This window comes from Ascaphus truei, chromosome 8, assembly GCF_040206685.1.
Source record: "Ascaphus truei isolate aAscTru1 chromosome 8, aAscTru1.hap1, whole genome shotgun sequence".
Classification (NCBI taxonomy): Eukaryota; Metazoa; Chordata; class Amphibia; order Anura; family Ascaphidae; genus Ascaphus; species Ascaphus truei.
The window spans coordinates 29419065-29441186 of record NC_134490.1 but is presented as its reverse complement, the minus strand read 5'-3'; the positions used below and the strand labels follow the sequence as shown (position 1 = coordinate 29441186).

The 22122-nt window shown below is 45.3% G+C and overlaps 1 protein-coding gene across 6 annotated transcripts in view; it reads right to left on the bottom strand.

The window, feature by feature from the left end:
• PDE4C (phosphodiesterase 4C) overlaps positions 1 to 22122 on the bottom strand; it is a 322499-nt gene that overhangs the window by 74791 nt on the left and 225586 nt on the right. The window contains exon 1 of one of the 6 annotated variants that reach the window (XM_075611055.1): positions 1228 to 2240. The exons of the other annotated variants lie outside the window; for them this stretch is intronic. Within the exon in view, the coding sequence (XP_075467170.1) occupies positions 1228 to 1358 (131 nt within the window). The 5' untranslated portion in view covers positions 1359 to 2240. Of the gene's footprint in view, positions 1 to 1227; positions 2241 to 22122 lie in introns of those variants that run through there. 6 annotated transcript variants of the gene reach the window in all.

Genomic DNA, 22122 nt, shown 5'->3' with positions numbered 1-22122 from the left:
ATCTGACGTGCTTTTAAAGTACGATTCACTTATCACTGCTTAGTGAATCGCGCTGACTGGCAAAAAACGTTGCGTTTGCCGTTTTTTGCCTGATAGGACGTATTTTTTTTTTTTTGGTTGAAAAAATGCCTTTTACGGCCGATAAAGCACTGTGATTACTGCTTAGTGAATCGCGCAGCAGACAGTATCGGTCTTAAAAGCCATACAGGCATACCCCGGTTTAAGGACACTCGCTTTAAGTACACTCGCGAGTAAGGACATATCGCCCAATAGGCAAACGGCAGCTCGTGCATGCGCCTGTCAGCGTGTCCTGAACAGCAATACAGTACCAGCTCCCTACCTGTACCGGAGCTGTGCGCAAGCGGGGAAACTATAGAACCTGTTACAAATGCGTTATTTACATCAGTCATGCTCTTATAGGACGATTGCCGTATAGTACATGCATCAATAAGTGGGGAAAAGGTAGTGCTTCACTTTAAATACATTTTCGCTTTACATACATACTCCGGTCCCATTGCGTACGTTAATGCGGGGTATGCCTGTATATCGTACTGAAAAGCAGTTATCACTGCTTTGTGCACAGCCCCCTTGACCTCTAAAATACTCTTACTATATTTGCGTTATAAAAAGTAAAAAGGGAAAAAGTCTCAAACAGATCGCTATTTAAAAACCAAAAGACAGTGAATACTCCAGCATTGGGGGGCGGGGGGGTAAGGGGGAGAGAAGGGGGTGGGGGGTTGTTTGGACATGACGGATTATACATTTAACCCTTTTGCTGCCAGAAGTAGTCAGCAATGCATTGCAGGGTTAATTAACCTTGCCATATTATCCCTCTCTTTTGCCATGTCTCCAGAACTGTAGGATATAAAAAAAAAAGGGGGGGGGGGGGGGTTAAGGAAATATAACAATATTTATATGGCCAAGACAAACTACGCAGAGCAGCACAGAGAATTCTGCCGGCTCTAGGAGTCCCTTACCCAAAGAGCTCACAGTCTAATTTTGGTGTCTTCAGCAGAGCGAGATAAAGTCACAAGGGGCCGACACGCAGATTACCAAATTCAAAGGCAGGGGTTTTAAAATGCTCCTTTACCCCAATCGCCGCAAAACTTCAACAAATATATTACTATTTTCGTTTTCAATTCTTTTTTTTTTTTAATGATCCACTTAAAAAAAAAAAAAAAAAAAGGAAAAAGAAGGGACTTAAAAAAAATAAAAAACATTTTTTACCGTCTTCTCCTGTGCGCGATATCAATGGGTCGGTTGACTGCGCAGGGCGAGCCGTATATGTTCCCGTGAAAGATCTGACAGCCGCCGCAGTCTGTCAGAGTCAGGACGGCACAGTCCGTAGGCAAACTCATATCCCCCGCCGTTCAGCGCTGCACTGGCCACAAGTTGTCAGCGTTAATCTTCCCCGGGGAGAAACAACGCCGGGTTTTTAGACCAAAACAGAGAAAATATTCTTTACACCTCCTTTTAAAATGCATGGTCATTTTGTGTTTATCGGCTGAGGGTGTCGGGGGAAATCGGATAGCACAGTTGCAGGCTTCCCAAATTCAGCTCCTCTTACGGTAGCTTTTGTAATGGAGAAGTAATAGGTTTTGGGGCTGTGTGCTCATTATTCTTGACACCTGGCTGCTGCTGGGGACAGATCATGTTTGGCAGAATGTCTCCTTTCCCTGCGGACCATTATTTAATCAGCTCCCTTCCGGATCCCACTGACGATTAAAGGAGTGCAGTCTTGGAATAGCAGAAATCTACAAACACCACAGTGGGTAAAAAGAATCCCTTTTTAGAGAAGCGATGTTGAAAAATGCAGTGCTTCGCTCGGTTTCTTCTGCATTTGGCACCACAGCAGTTATATATCCATTCCCGACATCAGTGCGTAACCTCTGCAATCCATACTATCCTGCGGATTCATTTCAAAACAGCGTCCGAAAGAAAGGAAGGAAAACGTGTAGAAGTGATGTGGCGATCGGAAAAGGTTCTTTTTTCCCGAAATGGAAGGTTTTGGGTCCGGTGTAGGGCGCTTTGGCATTTGAACGGCACGCGTATAACCACGCCAGTGAGATGTCCGAACCTCAAACGCTTCAGCTCCTCTGCCCCTTTGGTTGGGAGGTCAGCAAAGTTCATGCCCAGGAGATCTCAGTCTGCTGCGGGGAGCTGCCAGCTGGAGCAGACGGCAGCAGCCAGACGCTGCCAGCGCAGGACACTAACTGAGCTACCGCTTGCTCCTTGCCAGCAACTGCGTCATGTCACTGTACACAGGGGGGGGGGGGGGGGTGGAGAAAGAGGGGGGGGAGGGGAAGGGCCACGCTGCATATCTATTCACTGTGCAAGTTTTTTTTTTTTTTTTTTAACTCCTTCAGCCCCATTGGGTGGGGAGAAAAGGAAGGGGTGATGCACCCATGTATGTATAGGTTTATTTATATAGCGCTGCTGAAATGCGCAGAGCTGTACAGAATGTAGCAAGTCAGTATAGAGAGATACTATAGAAAGTTTCAGAAGTATGTTAAACAACGTCCCTCTGCCCTACATCTAAACCCATGCGGGGCAGGCATGCTGTGACGCCTTGTAGACAAAGTGGCTTTTTTTATTTTTATTTATTTTTAATAAAATTTAGGTAACAATATAGGAAAGATTAGGTGGGGTGTTTTTTTTTTTTTTTTTAATTGAAATCCCCTTTTTTTGGAAAAAGAAAGTGGAATTGTAAATGTATCATAAATAAAAGTAGTGGGACTCTGGGTGTGTAAGTATAGAGGGCAAAATAAAAAGTAGTGGTACTTTGGTCCTGTATTACAGTGGTGGCCAACTCCAGTCCTCAAGGGACACCAACACGTCAGGTTCTCAGGATATCCCTGCTTCAGCATAAGTAGCTCAGTCAACATCTGAACCAGTGATTGAGCTACCAGTGCTGAAGCAGGGATATCCTGAGAACCTGACCTGTTGGTGGCCCTTGAAGACTGGATTTGGCCACCCCTGCCCTAGTATTATCACATTTTGACCACCGCCCGTTGCACTTGTAGCCATTCCTATAGTTTCTTGATGCCTCATCATCCCATTAAATTGTAAGCTCTTTGGGCCAGGGACTTCCTTTCCAATGATTAAAGCGCTTATTCCTAACTGTAACCAAACCTTGCCCTTCAGCTCTCACTGTAAGAGCTGTGTACATGGTTGTTTTTATATAACAATTAGTAATGATATTAATTGAATGATTGGAAAAGTGGTGTTTTTTTCTCACAGACAGTGGACATGTCTGACAATGTGTTACAAGTCCCTGGTCGCAGCAAATGGGTTAAATCAAAACCAATATCCCTCAGTGGAAATTGTCCAGCTTCCACCCCTAGGGCAGTGACAAAAGATATGTCATCCTGTGATTTATTGTATATACAAAAACACAGATGTATGTACAGTGAATGTATACACACGTACACAGATGTATGTGCACTGCATGTATAACACACACATATTTATGTACAGTGCATGTATACACACGTACACAGATGTATGTCCACTGCATGTATAGACACACAGATGTATGTTACGTGCACTGCATGTATACACACGCACAGAGATGTATGCACAGTGCATGTATAGCACACACACAGATTTATGTACAGTGCATGTATGCCCTCGCACATAGATGTATGTACAGTGCATGCATACCCTCGCACAGAGATATATGTACTGTGTATGTATACACACACACAAATCCATGTACAGTGCATGCATACCCTTGCACAGAGATGTATGTACTGTGTATGTATACACACACAAATCCATGTACAGTGCATGCATACCCTCGCACAGATATATGTACTGTGTATGTATACACACACACAAATCCATGTACAGTGCATGCATACCCTCGCACAGAGATGTATGTACTGTGTATGTATACACACACACACACACAAATCCATGTACAGTGCATGCATACCCTCGCACAGAGATATATGTGCTGTGTATGTATACACACACACAAATCCATGTACAGTGCATGCATACCCTTGCACAGAGATGTGTGTACAGTGCATGTATACCCTTGCACAGAGATGTATGTACTGTGCATGCATACCCTCGCACAGAGATGTATGTCCAGTACATGCATACCCTCGCACAGAGATGTATGTCCAGTGCATGCATACCCTCGCACTGAGATATATGTACTGTGTATGTATACACACACAAATCCATGTACAGTGCATGCATACCCTCGCACAGAGATGTATGTCCAGTACATGCATACCCTCGCACAGAGATGTATGTCCAGTGCATGCATACCCTCGCACTGAGATATATGTACTGTGTATGTATACACACACAAATCCATGTACAGTGCATGCATACCCTCGCACAGAGATGTGTGTACAGTGCATGTATACCCTTGCACAGAGATGTATGTCCAGTGCATGCATACCCTCGCACAGTGATGTATGCACAGTACATGTATACCCTCGCACAGAGGTGCATGTATACAGACAGTCAGCGACGATAGGAGTACAAAAAATGATGGGGTCTTAGTACTAAAATGTATTCTGTGTCAAAATGTTAGTGTTACAAAGTAGTACAAACCTTAATAAAATGTGCACCCTGTGTGCCGGTCGTTATGTGACTTTATACGTAGGACGGATAGTTGGCTGAAAGGAAGTTTGCCGCATTGTGTCACGTTGAATAACCGATTGACACAATTTCAATTAAAAACAGAATTATGTTTAGAATGAGTGTTAGTAAATATAAAGTATTGTAATCATTGTTAGAATAGCCATAATGTGACAAGAACACATTTCGTTACGCCACATATTGAAACATCCCGGCTGGGTCCAATCATGTTGTACACATACATGGCAACTTCATTGTGTGCGTACGATATAGACAGACCAGGTTAATGGACAATTTCATTGGTTTTACACCAGGTTAATGGACAATTTCAGCGCACATTCTACTTTTTCTTTGACGCTCAGATAGACATTTTTCTGGACATACCTTTCATATCTGTGCGCCCCAAAATATTTCACTTAATCCCGTTTTTTATACCTAGGGCGCACATTGAGAAATATAACGTTTGTACAAAGGCGCAATGACATTTGAGATTTCTGTGTGTTGACAATGCCAAAAAATGCTATTTACGCCCAAAACTGAGGGCTGTAATGACAGCATCAGACTGGAATGAGAGCTTCATCTAATTCCGTCTGCCATGTTGTTCTATCCCCATGCAGCAGGGGATTTCCAAAGGTACTTTCCCCCACTTAGACCCTTAAATTGATATACCGCGAAGACGTTTTCTCTGCGCTTGGGAAGAGCTTAACATGGGGCCAAATCCTTTCTATATGGCTTCACAGCACTTTCATATGAGCATTAGAGGGAGGTTCAAGGAACATCAATTAGGCTGCAGTAATGCATTGAATTGTAGGCCCATTTGGCATTGAATGGGTTAATTGGACTACTCCGTCTACAAGAAACAGACCAGTCTGATTAATGACCATTCAGACGTGTGATAAAGCCTGAGCTGGACTTTACCTTATCTTGTCGAATAGCTGCAAAGTTATGCCTGGGGTTATTAATTTTATTGCTGCTTAGCGGTGCTATTGACAACGTTTGTTTGCACTGCCTATTGACCAATGAATAAAACGTTGGCTACGCTGACGGCTTATCAAAGCTTTATGTAACCCTGAGTATATCAATGCGATAAAGTAGGCGCAATCTCTTCTGGGACCAAAGTGTCCTCCTGGCAGTGACATGTTTCAGGGTCAAACCCAAATCTGACACCTAAAACCATTTGTATTCATTTGTTACTTTGTGAACACGGTGAGCTGAGACTCGGGAGGGGGTTGGATTTCCTTTGGCTTTTCCCTAGTGTGTTATTTCACTGTGTGTTCAACAGGAGTTTGCGCAGGAAAAGCTCCCTCTCTTCTATTCTTCATTGGCTCTCCGATAAGGAGAGATTAAAAAAAATGACCTGATTGACAAACACCCCCCTATTCAGAGGTCACGAGAAATGCGAATTGTAATTGGTTTCCAGAGAAACAAAATAAGGCAAATCTTTGCTTTGAGCATACTGTATTTAACTTAATTTAAGGAAACTGATTATATTGTTAAATTGATTACAAAAAGTTGTTTTTATAGTCGGCTACGTGGTGTGGTCCTATAACACCTAGGGTGTCCCTATGGGGCTCGTTTTCTAGGTGACGACATCATGTTCAGAATGCAACCTGAATGGAAGGGGAGGAAGCGCCATCGCTGCTTGCGTCACCGGGGAGCAATCAATCCCATGGTTGCCACTTGCCGGAGGGGCCGTGTCACTAAGAGCTAACAGATCATTCCTTTCTAGGACCCAAACCAACCAGAGGGATGTTTAACAAGGTAAATCGAGTGACTTCGGACAGTTAAGAAACAAGAACTAAACAAGTTAAGAATGTTGCAGGAATTCGCACGTGTTAATAAATCCACAACGGCGGCCATATTAAATGGGACCCTGCAAAAAAAAAAAAAAAAGGACATGAAAAAAGAATGTGCAAAAGAAAAATATATATTTTGAACCAAAATAGGACTCGGTTGTAAAGCGGTGAAACCGCGCGTGTGCTACCGAAGTTTGCAGGTGTGTTCTTACAACTTGTATCTCCTTGCTGCTAATGTGTTGGAGCACTCCAGGCTCTTTAAGTTATCGCCGAAAGGGGATCTCCAGGAAGTGGAAGAGAAAAGACAAAGCGCACCGGAGGTAAGTATAAAGACTGTATTGACAGGAATAAAAAGTATATGAATACTAGAATGAGGTGATTGTTGGGGAACAAGTCACAGATCGCAAACCGCCGGGGGAGCTGAGCATCCAGCAGGGCTCAGCAACGTGCATCTCGGAGTCCCGTGCGATAGGGCATATCCTGTGCTGGAAGTTAAAACGTCCGGCACTTCCTGGCTCCGTCAGCGGACCCCTGATGAAGCACATGTCGTGCGAAACGTGCAGTGGACATGTTGCACCATAGCTGTTCCTGTCAGCTCACACAGTAAGCCTCACCAGAGCTGATCACGTTGGAGTTACTGTAGAAGCCGCTTACAGAGCTAGGAAGAGCCGGGCGCTTTCGCTTGCACACAGGATATGCCCCAGCTTGCGGGGCTTCACGCTGCACATCGCTGAGCCCTCCTGAATGCTCTGCTGGCCCGGCGATTAGCGATCAGTGACTTGTTCACCAATAATTACCTTATTGTAAGTGTTCATATACTTTTTTCCCGTCAATACAACTTTTATACTCGCCTCCGATGCACTTTGTGTTTTCTCTTCCAAAATGGGACTAGGCATACCAAGAAAGCCGATGGGATCATAACCCAGTATGGAGTGAGATTTATCGCAGTACTCAGTGGGACCCGGAAAATGAATTATCTGTGGAAAGTTAAGGCTACAATGTGTTTGGGAAAAGAGGACCCTGAATAAACAATTTCCCTACACAGTCATCTGGAATCCGATGGGTACTGAGAAATAGCAACTGTTTCCCCTCCCCTTAACAGTGATTGGTCGAGACTGGGATGATGTCATTGCAGCAAACAGCGAGGGTTGTGACATCATCTTGAAGAATAAGACCAAGGGCCAAAGTAATTCCTAAAAAGAGTGATATGTTTACAGACTAAACTGTGAGTTAAAAAAGTCTTACTTAACTCCCTGGCTGTCAACAAAGCAATCATGGAGATTAAGCATCCGGAAGGGAAAGAGTTAACCCTGCAGGTGCCTCTCGCACTGCAGGAGTTACAGCCAATGACGATTATTGGGACATAGAGCTTTAATTTAGCGTCAAGCTGGATGGGTAAATATATCAGTCACCTGATGCGATGAACAGAGAAACTGCAGACGTCTTTTTTCCTGGAGCTTTCTCTCCCTCTCAACATAATGCAGTTGTAATGATTAATTGTACGACCGACACTTGTCCAAGAAGTCTCAGCTGTTAGCCCGAGATTCTGCACCTCAAAGTAGAAGGTGGTGGGGACTTTGCTTTTAAAAGGGTGATACCTTCATCAGACGGAAGTGTCCTACTGACAGGGACATATTTATGGGGTGACATCTGGGTGATTGATTTTGTTTACCCAAATCTGACACCTGGGGTAGCCACCTCCAGTCCTCAAGAGCTACCAACAGGTCAGGTTTTCAGGATATCCCTGATTCAGCACAGATGGCTCAATCAGTGGCTCAGTTGATTGAGCCACCTGTGCTGAAGCAGGAATATCCTGAAAACCTGACCTGTTGGTAGCTCTTGAGGACTGGAGTTGGCCACCTTTGGCTTAAATCATTTTATAAAAAGTGCGTTTGTAAACACAGTGAGCTGAGACTTGGGTGGGGTTTGATTTCATCTGGCTGCTCCCTTCTGTCTGATATTACAAGAGCTTGCACAGGCAGTGCTACCTTTTGCTTATCTTTATTCGTTCTCTGATAAGGACAGCTTGACTGCCGAACACTTTCCCATCCAGAGGTGTGAAGAAATCCAACTTGTAATTCATCTCCAGGGAGAGAAAAAAAAGAAGTCAAAAGAATTATTGCATTAAGTCACATTTGTTTAAGGAAAGCCAACAGATTATTTTTTTTTGGTCAGGAGATCGCACTTTTGAAAAGCAGCAATTAACTCCCAGTAGATTAATTTGAACCTGACATGAATGAGGGGGTTTCCGCCATCATAAGAGCAATTACATTGTCTTTTTTAAGTCGTCATTAGTCAAACAGATAAAGAGAAGTAGCTGATATGAATGAATTCAGTGTTCCTGTAGAAAATGGACACATTCATTTACGACAAGACACAAATAAGTAAACCAGTCACTTTAAGGGGAGGAGGGTTAATCTTTCTAAGGAAGAAGACTGTACTGAGTAAGTTCTTTGAAAATACTTTTGACCTGCTACTGTCCATAGGACTCATTCCGGCATTAGCAGTGTTGGATCTCCCCCAAGTGGTTCAGAGATGTATTACCACCTGGTACATTTAACACATTATTGGTGCCTAGAAGACACTGCAGTGATACAGCGATGTGTAAGGTGGTTGAAGTGGGTGGGACACAGTGTAGGGCGGCCTCACCCCGTGCGCGGTCCGGTCCGGACCCTGAAGTAGAGGAAAGCTGCTCGTTTGTTACCAAGCGAGACATTACAAATGTATTCAGCAACATCAAGCAGTTACTACCGCAGGAAATGCAGCATTGCACTTAGAGAAATAGGCGCTGAAAAGCAAAATGATCATTATTGAGGTGATGCAAGAAGACCATGAGAACATGGACCGGCACCCTAACAACGTGGCTGGGGACTCTACTCCCGAATCTCATGGGGTCTGACCTAGAGTTGGACAGAGCCCTCTGTCCAAGGCCCAGACGACAAGCTGCGAGGTGTTGTGGTTCACTTTCACTACTACCGCACAAAGGAAGTGGTTATAGCCAAATTCAGGACCACGAAGAGCCTTAAAGTCGGCAAAGATATGGTCTAGAATAGATATTCAGTGACTTGGCTCCCTCAACGCTGATGCGCAGAATGGCTCTGAAACATCACCCAAAGGCGTTAGCTATAAATGGTGCTTTCCTTTCTTTTTGCTCGCTTCCAGGAACGGTGTCCAAGCAGTGATGAGGGATCTAGCTGAGGGACCAGCATTCCTGGTGAGTCTGGGCCTCCACAACCCGGTCAGGGTTGTCACCTTCTACGGAAGTCTAACCCGGAGATAAATGTAAAAAAAAATGTATCTCTTACCGGCGGCTTCTCCCGGCATCCTCCATACATCCTTCATCTCCCCCTGTAACTCGCGTGAACATGGCGACGCAACGTCAAGTGATGCAGCGTTGCCATGACAACGGGACGCTAAGTGACATCACGACATTATGCGGCGTTAAGTTGCCACGACAACGGGACGCCTTATGGCGCCAAGGCGTCTCGTGATGCCACGTTGTCATGGCAACGTGGTGCCGCGCAGCGCCGCGATGTCATGTAGCGGTCCGTTACCATGGCAACGCGGGTCACGTGACGCCGCATGACGTCCCGTTGTCATGGCAACGCGGCGTCAAAGTCATGTTCACGGGAGATGCAGGAGAATATGTAGGAGGATGCCGGGAGACGCCACCACAGATAAAGACGTTGAATTAAAAACACTGTTGTTGTAATAACCGCTTTTAATCAGAGGTTTATTTAGTTTCTCTTTCCTTATGTTATAGGAAGTTATGGTTTATAAATGTTTAGCTATAAGTGCTTTCTACTTAGAAAGTGCATTCTCACCCCCCAGCCAGAAGAGATATACAGGTCGCACTTTTATATTTTAAGTGACATTTGCTCCTTTTTAGTACTAAGCACACAAACTTGGGGAGGGGGAGATGGAGGGGGGGGGGGGGGCAAACTCAATGTTGAGATTTCAAGACAGCAAATTGATACCGTGTCCTGCCCCCTCTGTAAGGGCAGGATCTGGTCTGTAAGGGCAGGATCTGGTCTGTAAGGGCAGGATCTGGTCTGTAAGGGCAGGATCTGGTCTGTCTGCAAGAAGCAGTCAGTCTGATAAGGGCGTGGGGCTGGCTACATATAGTTATGCCGACTTATCCTACTGCAGCAGCCAGGAGATGATGCGATGCCCACACGTAAAGGCTACAGGGGCCTTAGGCCTCTAGTTCTGCAACACACACACACAACAGAAAAAGAGGGCTAGTTCGATGAACTAACAAGGGTTCACTACCCCCATCGCTGTCCCCTGAAGAACGCAAGTCAACGCATGTTTGATATTTGAGGGAAATTCACTTTTGATAAATACCTTGGGGTCAAGTTGGCCACAAGGACAAGACAGGTTAACACCTATCTTCAGACCCCAGTCTTATAAGGTAGCCGGAGAGACTCGGGCAGCACCTTTAGAAACCCGTTGTATTGTCCCGCAATGTGTCTCTATACTTACCCCCTATTTATCTCCTCTCTAATCTTTCTCAGTTTTGGCATAACCGCAGGTGTGCCGTTCCTGTTTGCACCATTGCACTTACCCCAAACTAGTGGTGTTCACTCGTGGTGAACTGTTTAATAATGTGAAGGGATAACCACTGGGTTATTTTTTCCCTGTTTGGATAATATACCTCCACCTCCCCCCCCCTCATTTGTTGGTTCTTTTTGCACCTGTTGGTCTTCTTGTCTATCCCTTCACTTAAGTTTGACATTAAAAAGGTTGTATAGCATGAAGATGTACACAAGTTCGCATGGCCATTTTATCAAGGTCTGTAATTAACAATACTGATCACATGGTAAAGTCATATATGAAGCAAATGTTATTATCCAGTCTATGCCTAGAAGACTTAACTCCCATAATGTCCAAGCACTGAATAGTACAATAAAGCAGTATATAGCTATTGGACAGGGAATAGTTCCGTGGGCGCCTATAACATTTTACCACTATAAAGGATATACGAAAACCAAGCCTGTTGGTTGTGAAGATTGTTGATCCTCACGGTGGGCTTGAAACAATCTTCACAACCAACAGGCTTGGTTTTCGTATATCCTTTATAGTGGTAAAATGTTATAGGCGCCCACGGAACTATTCCCTGTCCATACTGTTTTCCTGACCAGGGGGTCAGGCTTTGTGTCCTAGGCAGCCCCTTATGTATAGTTTTATTTAATATATAAGGTAATAGTTACTACACCACACACATTGCGGTTAGCGCTACCTGTTTTGTTGTTTAAGTATATAGCTATTGTTTTCTACAAGAAACAATTTGACGATATGATTTTATTAAAAGTAAGCCCACTTTAAAAATAACTCTGCCCCAACTTTCTTTGATAGACAATACAATCGGATATGTATATATGGCCTCAACTAATGTTAAAAAAACAAGGGGTGGCGATTCTTATATACAGGGCCGGTCCCTTTCATGTGTGTAATGGAGTTTCCCCCACCCTCTGGGAGATTCTGCCATTACAGGGTGTGTGGTGCATATACCTGCTGGTAACAGGAGGACTGAGTCGTCCGCCGATGGTAATGGGGACACAGGACTAGGCTTCTGGGGTTCATAACCTACATATCTTCAGCAGTGCAGCGCCTCCATCTGCCGTAGGCTCCAGTGAACTGAAGATGATCTCCCATGGTAGAACCGATTAGCTCTCTTCCCAGTAAGATCACACACCAGGCCAGAGGCATAATAACAGGAACGGTTTATTGTCTGTACACTAACAGCAGTACACGGAAATCTTCTGCCCAATACAGTCTCACTCTCAGCTACCCACTGAAGGATGGCCCCTGGACCTTCACTACAGGCCAAGGGCACCCGCAGCAGTCCCAGCTCTTCCCTGCCCCTTTAGCAGAGGCAGAGGTATGGTCCACACTCACTTTCCCCCGAAAGGAAGAGGACCAGAGACGGCCCAATAGTCAGGCTCTTGGCTGTGTGACCTGCCTCTCTCAAGGGGGTAGAGGCACTGCACTTAAGTACAGCCAGGAAGAGGGCATCAGGTCTGTCCCATGATTGGATATGCTCAGGCCTGATGTCACCGCCTCCCCCTGTCACTCTAGTGCAGCTCCAGTGAGTGGGGAAAACCCATATTGACTACTGGCAGCCTGATTTTACCAGGACTTACTGCCAGGAGGGCAGGTTAGTAGCCATAGGTGGCATGGCTACATGTGATTAAAGTTAGAAAGGATCAAGAAGTCAGTATGTTACTGGTCTCTGGGGTAAATGGTAAACAGCTAACATTAGTTACACATATACGCCTAATAAGGACAAGGTACCATTTTCATTTATAGGCAAACATCATATAGGACAACTGATATTGGCAGATCGCTTCAATATTAACCTAAATATATCCCTGGACATGTCCAACCCCTCCCCCCCCCAACACCACCACGGGCACCAATCAGCAATTTGCAACAGCGAACGAAGAGGCCTGAAGCAAGGTATTGTAGACTTCTAGCTGGTTGACACTTGGAGGGAACTACATAATTGACAAAAGAGATTTTTTTTTTTTTTTTTTTCCGACACCACCCCCCCCCCCCCACTAGGTGTACACAAGAATCGACTACATTTTCGAAGATACGAATATGTTGCCCCAGGTTATCAGAGCCAGTATACTTCCCATAACATGGCCAGATCATGCACCAATAGAGGTGGAAGAGAGAGATCGATATACACAGCTAGGCAGAAGCTCCTGGTGGTTAAATGCAACTAAACCTGGACTAAAAATGCAAGAAATTCTTTGTGAGGTAGGTGAAGAAATTAGCAACTATTTTGTGAATAACAAAGGGAGCGTTGATTCTCCCTTTACACTTTGGGAAGCGCACAAATCAACAATAAGAGGTAAAATTGTGAGTATTGCAGCTTTCAGGGAAAAAACAAGGCAAATACAGGCCACTCAACTTCAAGCAAAGATTAGGGACCTAGAAAAAATATATCAACAAACTCACTTGGGAAAGGGGAATTGGGCCTATGCCTGTCAGACTCCGCACAAAAGTCAGACATGGCCGAAACCAAGATACTTTGAAAAAGCCAATGTGTAAGTCGCTATTAGCAGCATGATGTTATTCTAGATTTAGATGGTCTATTTCTCAATCAGGCTGCTTGACTTCAAACTCACTCCGGATAGTTGAGGTTTTTACTCATTTCTACAAGGACCTATACTATTCTGCTACCTGCAACAGGCAGGGCTGCCGAGACCTGAGCACCCGTGGAATCCAAAATTATCTCCCAATCCCTTTACGTCCGAAGAGCTGATACCATTAAAGGCCCGAAGAATGCTAAAGCCCCTGGCCCAGATGTTCCCCCATCTTGTCGTGCCAACCCTACTAAATATGTTCAATAAGATCTTGGCGTGGCATATTTCCCCAGTCCATGCTCGTTACTAGAATAATATTAATACATAAGGACGGTAATGAGACTTATAATGTAAGAGCTATAGACCCATCTCACTGATTAATGCAGAAATGAAAATTGTCTCTAATATTCTGGCCACCAGGTTGAATGAGTTTTTACCGAAATTGATCAATCCTGACCAGGTATAGTTTTGCTCTCTCGCCCCCACCATAATTTGAACACAATAACCCCCCTCAGCTCCAACACAATAATTACCCCCATCTCCAAATAAACAACCCCCATCTCTAACACAATAACCTTCCAAGGCAGAAACCAAGCTCCTCTTGTAGGAGAGCTACATTTATTATACAGAACACAAGGCTGGGCCCGCTGCAAGGGGGAAGAGAGGCTTTGGGGTGGGGGGGGGGGGGAAGAGAGGCTGGGGGGGGGGGGGGTGGGAGCTGGAGCCCGGCAGCCGGACGGGGATGTTGGACCCCACCTCTGACTGGAACATCGAGCGGCAAACCACTGCTTTAGGATATGGGAGCCGTGAAAAGCGGCCCTAGGCCATAACAGTTTTCCGAGAGCTATACTACAGGTGTAATTGACTATGTATGTAAAAAATCCTATGTACAATGCTGCTTACCGTGCACTATACTATAATTCTGGAGCATTTTGAGTCCCATTGTGAGAAAAGCGCTATATGAAATTAAAAAAAATTAAAGTTATTTATATGGTTGGCCCCCAATAGACTGTTGCCTTCATGTACGAGTAGCAATTCTGACATGTAAGTAAAGGCTTCTTTATTGATAAATACATGCCAGATATGATTAGCCAGACCCCTTCTTAAAATCTGGGTAATTATACGTGAATTGTGTGACCAAAAAAAAAAAAGAACTTACAGTATTCAGGATGGGCCAAATAAAACGGGTACCCCCACAACTCGCCCGCTGGCCTGGATGTGCGGAGTGAGGAGGTGAGCATCGCTGTTATACAGTATATGAATGGTACATTCTCTGTTGGAACACTAGAGAGCACCAGAGTATACAACATGAAGAGCAGTCAATGCAATGAGCAGCGTGCAGCTCGGGGCATGATATATTATATATATACTAGCTGATATATAGATATATACTAGCTGATATACCCGGCGGGGGGGCAAAGGGCAGGGAGGGGGGGCAAAGGGCAAGGAGGGGGGGGGGAAAGGGCAGGGAGGGGGGGGGCAAAGGGCAGGGAGGGGGGGCAAAGGGCAGGAAGGGGCGGGGGCAAAGGGCAGGGAGGGGGGGCAAAGGGCAGGGAGGGGGGGCAAAGGGCAGGGAGGGGGTGTGTGAGGGAGAGCGTCGGGGAAGGGTAAGAGCCAGGGGAAGGGAGCATCCTGTGGGAGGTGAGAGCCGGGGGAGGCGAGAGCCGGGGAAGGGTGAGAGCCGGGGGGAGGTGAGAGCCGGGGAAGGGTGAGAGCCGGGGGGAGGTGAGAGCTGGAGAAAGGTGAGAGCCGGGGGGAGGTGAGAGCCAGGGAAGGGTGAGAGCCGGGGGAATGGAGCGGCCTATGGGAGGAGAGAGCGTGCTCTGGGGGGCCAATGAGAGTCGTGGGGGGGCGGGACACAGGGGGGGGGGCAGACACACCGGCCAATGAGAGCCGTGGGTGGGCGTGCGGACCGACGGACCAATCAAATGATCTCCAGACACTCACATCCAAGATTTTCAAAAATATATATATATAGATAAAATCTCAAACCCTTTATAACGCTGTGCTTGGGGTCCAAAGAATCACAGCGCGTTTAAGATGATCGTGTTAGAAATAATGTACAATTGTATGCATTGTACAATAAAGTATTTAAGATACCAATAATCATGTTGTAAAGTATTCATAAATAAGAAAATTGGGAGCCACGCTTGTAAGCGGGTTCGTGTTATAAAGGATCGTGTTATAATGGGGTTGAGCTGTATATATATTTATATAAATATATATATAAACCATCACAATTTAAGCTATGCTGGGTGCAAAAGGTAACAAGAAACCTCCACCGTATGTATAGCCTTCACCGTAAGGTGACACGGTGTGCTCATTTGCATGTAATTTCCCAGACTCCCTTGCTGCAGTGGAAGCACTGTATGCTAGGTGATAATGGTGAAAGGCAGGGTTGCAGACCTGTCTAAGACATGTGAATGTGCTCACAAGTGTTCTTTTTATTTGATATATTATACACAGTAGAGTCTCGTTATCCGACTTTTGGTTAACAGACACTCCGCTTTATCCGACACCTCCCCCCCCCCCCGCACACCTTCTCTCTTACCAGGCTTACAGGCGGCGGTGACGGCAGAAGAGGACTGAAGACCACGGGAGCTCTGCCCCGATTACGTCTTCTCCTGACGATTACGTCTTCTCCTGCCAGCGCCGCCTGCTGTCTCAATTTGTTCCCTCTGCTGACATGGTCCTCTTCTCCCGCCGCCAGCTGTCTTAATCCTGTGCCGCTTTGCTCCCGTGGTCACATACAAACTAGCTGTACCCGGCATAATATACGCTGATCCAGCAGATCTTAAAAGTTGTTAATTAAACATTGGTCTTTGTTTTCACCCCTCGCTGTAATGCCTTGCTGTCTCTTGTCCCCTCATCCCCACCGTACTCTCTCCTCCATCATGCCCTGCTCCTCTTTGCACTCTCTCCCTTACTGTGTCTGCTCCTCTCTGTGCACACTACACTCCCTCCTCACCTACTCATCTCATCTGCCTCCTTGCTGTCTCTGTTTCTTCCTCCTACTGACCTAGTTGTCTCTCCTCCCCTCTTTGCACTCCTCGCCTTGCTCTCTCTCTCCTCCCCTCCCTCCTCCATCATGCCATGCTCCTTTTTGCACTCTCTCCACCCCTCTCTTTGCACTCCCTTGGCTTACTGTGTCTGCTCCTCTCTGTGCACAATACACTTCCTCCTGTCCTACTCATCTGTCTCCTCCTCTCCTTGCTGTCTCTCTGTTTCCTCCTCCTACTCACTTTGCGGTCTCTCCTGCTCTGTCTTTGCACTCCCTCCTGCCCCATGTGCACCTCCTCCCTCTGTATGTGCAGCCTCCCTGGCTGTCACTAGGTGAGTGTCAGGCCGATCAGCCTATCACAAAGGGGGAGGTATGCACAGCCTCACTGGCGGTCCCTGGGTGAGTGACAGGTCATTCAGTCTATCACAGAGGGATGTGGAAACATCCTTAGAGTTTTGAGTTATATATATGTGATGTTAAACATATACAATCAATAAAATACAATAAGAATTGACACATTCAAATGACCATGGATATTAAGACTAGTTATACGCCACTAGATAAAATAATCAACCAAAACATGGAAAAAAATGATGATTGAATGGCAGTTGACGTCGATTGAGCTCCGGTATCCAAAGTTTAATGTGCCCCCACTGCAAACACTTCCCCTTCTTTCCCCAAGGCCCAAAACCGCTATCCTACCACAGCAATCATTGAAACGGTGCATTATGGCATACACCCCCTACCGGTAGCCATTTTATTTCCCAGAGTAAATGGGAAGTCATTGGTTTCTGAACCTTTAATGAGCTCTATGGCTCAAGTAAGTTAAAAAAAAAAGAAGAAAAGAAATGGAAAATTCCTGGAATTATTCATTGCTGTAATAATCCGGAAGCAACTGGTTCCATCCCAGTGCAGCTAGAACATGGGCAAGTCACTGGCCCAGAGTGTTTACAATGTGACAGAAGTGTGTCTGGTCTGAAAGGCAGTTATTGTGTCAGAAGATTTTCCTGGAATGCTGTTCCATTTGGAAGAACAATGTTTCATTATGATAACTTTATAGGCATGTAGTGCTGACGCTGTACTCAGCACAGTACGGCATGGGATACATGATTAAATTACAGTCAGTCCCACCTAGGACCAAAGTGAACGAACGGCAGTGGCATGTGTGACCGGATAAATATAGGAGGTTGACACCATTGTTAAACTCCTGGAGGGTGCAAGGCTATGGGGAGATGTGAGGAAGTCCTTCTTCATGGAAATGGTGGTGGATACATGGAATAGTCTCCCAACAGAGGTGGTAGGGGCTAATACAGTAAGGCCACGGCCCCAGTCACTGCGTGCACGCCAGAGCACCTGGTGGCGCATGCACCAGTTTCACGTGCGACCTGTGGTCTGCGGTTACGCTTCCACTAAAGAGCAGGAGATCCGACGGGGGGCGTGGCGGGGTTTGCGGCCCTGTCACGCGGTTGGTTCGCCCTCAGCTGAATGGCCGCCGTGATATAGCCAATGTTCGGCCGCCGTGCCAAACAACAAAAATCTTGCCTTTTCGCAAAGGCGATCGTGCCTTGTGCGCCCACGCACACGCCGACTGGTGCCTACCCCATAGCGGACTGCGCACACGCCATCACGCGCGCAGCCGCGGCCTCTGGGGACGAAGCCTTAGGGAATTCAAAAAAGCTGAGCATAGACATAAGGTTATCCTAAATCTGAAAGAAAACAAATGATCTACAAGGTTTTTAGGTTTTACAGCAGATCGGATAATGGGCAGACACGGTGGGACAAGCAGTTCTTATCTGCCGTCAAATACTATGTAGTTCTAAAAAAAATATTTGTTTGCTTTCTTTACAGTAAGCAAATGCTTGGGGTGTTTTTACTATCTTTACCTAATGTCTTTTGTGATAAAGACACTGTAAACTGTCCTACATACAGTGAGACTTCACCCAGAGTCTCTCTCTTTGATGTTGTATTTGACTATTGCTGACAGCATAATAAGCTTTTAAGAGCTGATGGGAAAGAATAATTATTATCGAATATCATTTGAATTAAATGCCCCTTTGGGGTCCGAAATGTCGATCTGGCGAAAAAAATCACCATTATTTTTTTACTTTGGGTGTGCTGGTTCACATAAGAAAAACATTAGTGTATGAATATATATATATGCAAATACAACTGTATGCTCATCTGCATGTCTTAGGCAGGTTTGGAACCCCACCTTTCACCATTATCACCCAGCATACAGCACTTCCACTGCAGCAAGGGATTCTGGGAAATGACATGCAAATGAGCACTCAGTGCCACTTTTTGCTTCAAAAACCATTTTTAACATGGTTCCCTATAGGCTTAAGCTTGCTGCATGGTCACAGCTTTGAGCACAGCCAGGGTTAAGGTGCATACCCAGAAAACCACCCACAGACAGCTGTTTCGACCTTAATGGGTCTCATCAGTGTGGGGCTGGTTAACTGGGTATGCAAAGAAGCTATGGGATAGGTTAAACCATAATACTGAGTTAAGTTATGGCGAATAAAAAAAGTGACATATATATGTAAATACATATATATATATATATATATATATATATATACATATGATATACATATACATACACACTGTGTTCAGAACAAATGGGACCCCTTTTATGTTTATTCATACCAGTATCATGCAGAAAAATCCCTCTATTGTCATGTTTTTTTTAAAAAAAAATTATAGCAATTATAGTTGGGTCACAGTAGATTATTACATTTAAGAATTATTTGATAAATCTAATAAATATTCTTTGGAATTGATGACGAGATGATGACCTCATCACGTGCATAGTTACAAAATGGTGCTTAGCGAAGAACATAAGCACGTTTTAAGTGCCTGAGACAGCAGGAATTACGGCCCAAAACGCTTCCATAAAATGTGTCCTGATGAAGGATGGGCGCTAGGAGGACCGAAACAACTCATTCGTTATGTTCAGGAGTACGAGCCACTGGCTCAACACGTTATCGATCATGCAATCAGTGGCGTTCTCATCGTCGCTGTCCGCACGTTTCACCAGGTGGAGGACTTTTTGAACACACCAACTCAAACTTTATAGTAATCTTACTATTTCAGATTAGAAAACAGTTGAACCCATTTACCAGTTACGAAGAAAAAACTCTTACAGTATTTGTCATTTAATATAGTGTGTTATACATAACACACCTACAATTGTGCAAAATGTCACGGGGAGTGTGCGAGAAATATATAAGATACTGCACCGACACACTTTATTCGAGCAAATACCCGGTATGTACCTGGCAGATACCTGGAATGCGCCGCTCCTCACCTCTGACAAGCCCCGTTGCATTTGCCTTCCCAGCCTGGGTTCATGCCTGGCTGATGGGCGGCTGATCTGTTAAATGATAATGATTAGGATTTAATAGGCTGCAATGCTTCGCGTGTCTACCAGATGGCATAAATTCATGAATTGTAATGCAGTATATATATATATATATATATATACTGTGCAGTATTGCAGCCAGAGGGAATAAAATGCTTCAATCCCTGTCTGGAAAATAACTCAATGCACTCGGGCAGAAAACAGTCACAAACCTCAATACACCCGGGTATACCCGAATTCGTGGGACTAGCCGAGCTCGAATAAAGTGTGTCGCCAGTGTATGAACAAAAGGGGCCCCTTTTTTTCTGAACACAGTGTGTGTACATATATACATATGCATAGACATTCACATATATTATATACATTTATTCACACATAATAAATATATATGAGAGAGAGAGAGAGATATGCATACATTATATTTTTTCCATATATATCTAGCAGTGACAGTGTACACAATTTTGCAGGCACAATGTGCCCCTGTCCCAAAGAGCTCACAATCTAATTGTAACACATGGGGACAAGGCAAGCTGACTATGGGACGGGAACCAGGGTCGATCGCTCCCCGAGGCAGCGCTCTTACTCACTAGGCTACTCTCTGGGCTGTGTACGCTCACACACGTGGATGAAGCTGCTGGCTGAGGCTGGTTATGGTTAATGCTTGGGGCAGCCCTCTGCTAGGTGAATAACAGGCCTCTTATTCTGCTGGAACAAAGGGCTGTCTTTGTGCACTGAAGCCCTGCCCTGAAACCTACACTTGCTAATGGTACCGGTTAATTAAGGGATACGCCGTCGCTATTTGTATGCGTCTAAGCATGTCCTCTCATTCCTGCACTGGGCTGGCAATAAAAAGCTGAAACTTTTTCGCTGCCAGGTGGGTGTAGTTGTAGTGTAAGGGTTAAAGTTTCAGTCCCACTGATCAATTTGAAAAAGTGAGCGGATTTGCTTCGTGTGTAAAATGAGTCAGTTTCTAATTTCTCCGGGTACGTTTAATTCAGGGGTGGCCAACTCCAGTCTTCAAGGGCCACCAACAAGTCAGGTTTTCAGGATATCCCTGCTTCAGCGCAGGTAGCTCAATCAGTGGCTCAGTCGTTGACTTGACCCTTGTTGGTGGCCCTTGAGGACTGGAGTTGCTCACAGCTGGTTAAATTGAAATGGTTACCTGGTAATTGTGTTTTCTTCCCCATTGTCTCGTTGCCCTAATCATGCTGCCGCCCTTAGCCAAACAAGGCATCAAAAGTAAAACACTCTGGATGAGCCATTTCCCTGCACATATAACGCATTTACAAATTGCCTCATCACAAAAGAAATGAGGTAAAGACTGGTCAGAACCCGCCGAAGCATCTGGTTGTTACGTAGACATGAAACGTTTTAAATACTGTTGTAATTGTCGGACTTGTTTAAAAAATGTTAGCCCTGAGGAAGGTCCCTGGGACTGTAACGTTGGCTCTCCGTAATTAACCCCTACTATTAAATATGTCATTTGCTTTCTGCTTGTTTCAAATGTTATCAATAACCTACATTTATCCTACTGAACTTAGATTGTAAGCTCAGTGGCCCGGCTCTCTCTCCTTTTCCTATTCGACTGAAGGCTAACCCGGAGATTTTTTTTATCTATAAATATAGCACTTACCTCTGGTTGTCTCCTGGCATCTTCCCCGTGCAACTCTCTTCAAAACGGCTGCGCGGTGACAAATGATGCTGCGCTGTCATGACAACGGCGTCAAGTTGCCATGGCAATGTGGCAGGGCATGAAATTGTGATGTCACGTAGCGCCTAGTCATGGCAGCGGGCGTCACGTGATGCCGTTACGTCACGTGGCATTCCCGTTGGCATGGCAAGGCAGCGCCATTTGACACCGCGCAGCTATATTGCCAGTAGTCGCAGTGGGAGATGCCGGGAGACGTTGCCGTTGCTGCCCGCCGAGGGTTGCCACCAACCGGAGGTTTACTAGGTAAACCCGTAGCCCGGATATATGTGGCCAAAACCCGTAATCTCCGGGTGAACCCCGGCGTGGTGGCAACCCTGATGGTAATATAGATATAAAGATTAACATACATAAAACAGACCATTGTCATTAATTCACTCAGGTTCCACGAGGGCCCGCCGTTTAAAGGGGCAGCACCCCCTGCATGTGTATTTTTGGATTTGTTACAGTACAGTTTCTGTTTTCACCCTCTAGTTTATTTCCCTACTCCCTGATTTTTAAACAGTACAGGCATACCCCACATTAACGTACGCAACGGGACCGGAGCATGTATGTCA